The sequence below is a fragment of the Zerene cesonia genome, chromosome 14 (assembly GCF_012273895.1).
Source record: "Zerene cesonia ecotype Mississippi chromosome 14, Zerene_cesonia_1.1, whole genome shotgun sequence".
NCBI classification, from domain to species: Eukaryota; Metazoa; Arthropoda; class Insecta; order Lepidoptera; family Pieridae; genus Zerene; species Zerene cesonia.
In genome coordinates, this window is record NC_052115.1 from 8,711,371 (window position 1) to 8,717,033 (window position 5,663).

At 37.1% G+C, this 5,663-nt stretch overlaps 1 protein-coding gene across 1 annotated transcript in view; it reads left to right on the forward strand.

Annotated features, from left to right (window-relative positions):
- LOC119831745 (tafazzin homolog) overlaps positions 1 to 5,663 on the forward strand; it is an 18,766-nt gene that overhangs the window by 7,457 nt on the left and 5,646 nt on the right. Inside the window, exon 3 of the mRNA XM_038355228.1 lies at positions 4,572 to 4,720. Within this exon, the coding sequence (XP_038211156.1) occupies positions 4,572 to 4,720 (149 nt within the window). The remainder of the gene's footprint in view (positions 1 to 4,571; positions 4,721 to 5,663) is intronic.

Genomic DNA, 5,663 nt, shown 5'->3' on the forward strand with positions numbered 1-5,663 from the left:
CAATTCAGGGTTACGGGTGTAACCGACGGTAGTCAAGACCAGGCCGAAGCCTATCCGTCGCCTACAAAATGATTTCGCTTACCTTGAAGGTCTGCCATCCTACGAGCAAAAGCTCCCCTAGCCCATTTGAGCCCCTACGACGCGCCTATGCGCAAAGCATCTCCTGTCTCCTCTTCTGAAAAGAGGGGTACTGAGAGCAACCAACTCGGTCCAATTCGCTTCACCCAAGGTGCTGGCTTGCACCCCAGGCTACTGAGCCCCTCCGCCACGACAAGGCCAGGACCACGGGGGGATAGAATGAAGCCTAGACCACTAACTGTGGATATTAAACCTGATAACCTACCTGTCTCCCTTCAGCTTCTAACCTTCACCTGTCTGATAACCTAAATAGTAATGGTGCAATGATTCATATGTTCTAATAATAATCACAATTATATGTGAATCAGGGAAGTTATTGTACGTTTTGGTAAAACCGGTCGTTAGATGTATAACGAATTATATTTTCGTACAGACGGGTCAACGTCCTGTAAGTTATAATACATTGTAAATTTAAACTAATCTTTATTGAATCTTTATTTTTCATTTATAAAACAACAATTTGATGATATATGAAACCCAACATCCACGACGACCATGTCCTTCCTACAAGATAACGTATAAAAATACTCATTAACTCGAAAAGAAATAAAATCGTTTTCTATTGATCAAATCTTATCGAAACACGAGTTGATGATTCGATAAAGCGGTTTATGAATGCATGCTCTGCGTAAATGATATTAATTATACCGACTACAATGGCGATTAGAGCGGGGGTCAAGACTCAAGACAGAAGCACGCCCTTGTGAAGGGTCGATAAGAGCTGACGTCACTGTCACGTCACCCCTTAGGGCTGTCGACCTCATGTTTGATACTGCCCACGATATAAAAAGCTTAGGTTATATGCTCGATATAACCCCAAGTAGGCTCGTTGGTTTAATAATGTATGATTAACATAGAAATTTAAGCAAAAAGTGACTTAGTTTTATACTTAGCAATTGTTTAATGCGTTATACTCAACAATATATATGCTTTATATAAAATTTATATTTTAAAAAGCAAGTTAATGGATTTTTAAAAAACTACGATATAAATAATGAAACAATGATAATGAAACCATGAAAGCGTATTACTATTATAAACTACTATAAAATTAATAAAACAGAGCAGTTGCCAACCCTACCGAACTGCTCTTTATACCCACTAATCACTTCTCTGATGTGATTTAACTCGTTCTCAATGAGCATCGAGGGCATTCTTCATTTTGAGGTGAACTTTTATTCATTATCGTCTCTTATACTTCTGCAATGAATTTCGTAGTATAATTTCTCGAAAAGTGAATAGGTTTATCGTATATTTAATTTATTCTTCTGTACTGAAATTCTTTAAAAAATGTGCGGATATTATTTCAATGTCGGAAATAATGAGAATGAGAAAACTTCGCACAATTTGCAAATAAAATTTTCACCGAATAACGACGCCGTGAAATTTTGAATAAATCGTTGAAATACCGGCTCGTGGTGGCGATACTCCAATTTTTGCGGATTAATAACGAATCGGAAACATTTTTGCATGATTGGACGGCGCGGCGGCTCGCGGCGGCTCCGATTTCAATTAAACCCTCCAGCAACAATGCTGACCGGTCGACGGTGTTCTGAGTCTTGGCATATTTCAAAGTGGAGCGCTTAATCGATCCGCCTTCAAATGTTTTGTGATATAATTGTTTTGGATGCAATAAAGATATCTCGATATTGTTCACACGATCATGTCGATATGAATCATGTATTGTGGGTTGTTATCAACGTGGTTGGATGATCGCTGATAGTCAATTGTTTATTGAAACTAAACATTTTACAAATTATTTAAAGATTCAAACTAAAACTTCACAAATATAAACATTTTATAACACAAGTTTATTTCCGGGAAATATGTTGAAACATTTCCTGTCGTATTTTATAGGCATTTTATGCCTCAAGTCAAGGATCGCAGAACGACCTTCGTGAAGTGATAATAAAATTGTGATTTTGGTTTTTATAGAAGTCATAATTATTACATTCCTACGCAAATACGGCGAGACTAAAAGTAATGAGGTGTTATTGAAGACGAAGGCCGCTCGCACTTCGAGATGATTTTTGTTCCCGGACTACTCGAGCACACTTATCATTTGTCTGCTCTTGAAATTCTTATCAATACAGAGAACACTAAAGCCTCTTTACTTTTTTAACTGTATTAAAAATTTCATAAAATAATTTATTTGTTGATCGTACTTTACTACCGTGTGTGACACTAAAAATTGTGTATAAAACAACGATGCGTCTATTAAATTTACATTTTTTTTCTAATTAAAGATGGAGGTTAATCGTAAAAAATCATATGAAGAAGAGGTTTCATTAAAAAAAATGTTTTTTACTCACTTGCATAGACAATAATAAGTTAGGCTTGCGTATAGCACTATAGTTCACAGAATACAAAAGGTGTTAATACCATAGTATAAAAAAGATCAGTAGTCCAATGCTCTCGAACTCATAGTAAAAGCCTAAAGCTAGAACTGTCACTCAAAAATAGTCAGTAATGTATTAACAACCAGTTGTTCATGTATGTTGTATGTTAGATCAATGGATAAAGTGTTCATGTTCTCCCCACGATTGACTTGTCTAAACATCTTAGTCGAACCACTGTATGAATTATACGACTGTGGTAATACTACAGAAATTCATAAAAACTCATAGTAATATTGGCCAATACCGTGGCATGACTCCAAATATTTGCCGGGTCCCGACCTCGCTCCACCCACCCACACACACACGCGTGCACGTGCTTCATTACGCAATGAACTCATCAGCTGATTGCTACTCGCTTATTGAATATCACTTCCGTATCATTAACACGCTTAGATTTCTTTTCGTTTAGTTAAGACGTTATTATGACTTTTTATTGCCCGGACGTAGCCAAGGCGGAAGGTTAGGAAATTTAAACTGTTTGCATTTGCATTGCATTCAAATGTTAAGACAATAGATTCAATAATTGAGAAATTTGCGCTTAGCCTCCAAACTTCTTTTTTTTTATAATAATTATTAATATAATCAATTTGAGTTCGATTACATCTTAATCAACATAAATCAACATAGTGCCTCTAGAGCAACTGAGTTAGTATAAAAGTCTGGTTTCATCTATTATGACAACAAAGTACAAACGACGATACGAAGTGGAAAACGTATAATTTATGTTTATTAAGTGCCGAGTTTTTAATGATTTTTACATAACATCGTCTACTGATAGCATGCATTTGTTGTGAGAAGCTGTACCTACATTATAATCTATCTGTATGATCTACAATGGTAAAAATCATTCAACAACCACCAGGTGTCACATGAAAGCAGAAAGCTGCCTGCTACATAGATTACAGACATCCCTCTAGATGTCACTTGATATAACCACGAGGTGTATCGATAAATTCCGCGGTCGTCGCAAACCGCTAAGGGTGTGCCGCGTGCGGACGCGATCCGGCAGTATTGCGTTGTATTATGTAAAGTTTATTGGAACTACGTCAGAGCCTCAAGGCTGGTTACCGCGTAGCGGCCCCGCCTCCCGATACGCAGTATATTGCAGCGCGATTTATGTATCCTCTTACAGGTGATAGTGTGATACGCAAATTGGGGATTCCCTCGCTCCAAGGTCGTCTGCCTACGTGTAAACTATAGCGAGATGTAATTTTTTCCGTATAGTAACTTTTGTCAATACTTCATAATTATAATTAATTTTAAAGGAAAAGTACTTAATAAATGAGATACTAAATAAAGACTCTAGTTTTGCACAAACAAAATGGTTTTATACCATTTATGATTATCACATTTATTCATTTACATAATTATTTGCAACAATGCACAACAAGTGCAACGAAGTTATTTCCTTGTGGATGAATATTTAAATATTGTACGTATAATAAAATAAATAATAAACCGATTAAGTATGAATACAATTTCGCAAAATCGGTGTTCTCGCCCACTTATTCGTAATAATACTACTTTGTTTACATAAATGCATTCAGAACATCCATGTGTTCTGATCTATGTAAATAGAAACATGCGTAACAATAAACCTGAACACCTGTCACCCGCATTAGTATTCCGATAGTACAGGCTGTGTGCAATAATGGATTACAATTAACAATATTATACGCATTAAACGCGGAATAGGATCAGTATAGCAGGAAACAATGGAGCACAACCTTCGGGCGACGCTGGCACTTTCTCTACACTCGCGAAACTTCTATGCAAACAATTCCTTTTTTGTTTATTTGCAAATAATTAAAATAAAATGCTTTATCTACAATAATAAAATGCAATATAAATGTTGATATCAGGATTTAGGATCTAACATTTAAATTATGTACCTTTAAACTTATACGAGCTAGTACGCAAGCTTATACGAGTTATTATGCTGGCTAGTCTACACAAATTCTCAACGCAAAACAATCGCTCTTATTGCATTGCATATACGGTCTATAGTGCATTATACACGGATGAATGTTGCAGGGGTGTTGGACACGCGCACGCTGCTGAGCCGGCGGCGCATGCGCTGGTCGCTGGCGGCGCACGACATCTGTTTCACGAACGCGCTGCACTCCGCCTTCTTCGCGCTCGGCAAGTGCGTGCCCGTCGTGCGCGGCGCCGGGGTGCACCAGGTACACTTGTTATCTGTTGTCTATGGACTGATTCTACGCTCTGTTATGGTACTCGATCGCTGTTTATAGTTCTCGTGGGACATTGGGCAGAGAGATCTCTGTAGTCTGTATGGTCCCCAGATCATGGGTATTGATATATTTGTTAAGCGCTTACACTCACTTATTTGGCTATGAGATCATTTCTATTATACATGATGTAGGAAATTTAATGGTGATGCAATGAAAATTATTTCTTTATCAAAGCAGGTCAGGAATTTATTTGTATCGCTTATTTAATTTGGTAAAAATAAAATATGGCAATGTTCATTATGTGTATTAAAAAACGTTAAAATTTTAAAATATTTACCATCTGATAACGAGTCGTTAAATAAAAAAAATCGTAAAAATTTCAAAAAAGTTAGTATTCCCACACGCAGCGTGTTCTCACTATGATGTACAGTTAAATGAAGATTTATGCAGTTGTTCCCACAACAATCGGATGCAGTCATTATAAGCAGTCTGCTCCGGATGCAGCCTCACTGATTTTATTGTTGCCTGTATCTCAACTCGGCTATAGATTGCACTCCACTCGTCCCGCGAATTATTTCCCTTCCAAATTAAATAATTTTGACCTAATTATTGGTGGACGGATAATTTCGATTGATTTTATAATGATGCCCTCTGCTGACTTGGCTGGAACGAAACAAGATATAGATATGTACTACGGTTCGTCAGTTAATACCGGTCAGTTGTTGTCGCATAATCAGGTTGTACTATGAACGCTATGAACTAGTTATGGACTGCAATTTAAAAACAACATTATTATGTATTGTCGTTGCATTCGCAATTTGCATAGATATCTCTTAGCAGCCATATGATTGGTGGTTATACATATGTAAGTGACGTCTACCATACGAGATCCTGGTTGGACCACTGCGTTGTGACCAAAGCGGCATTTCATAGT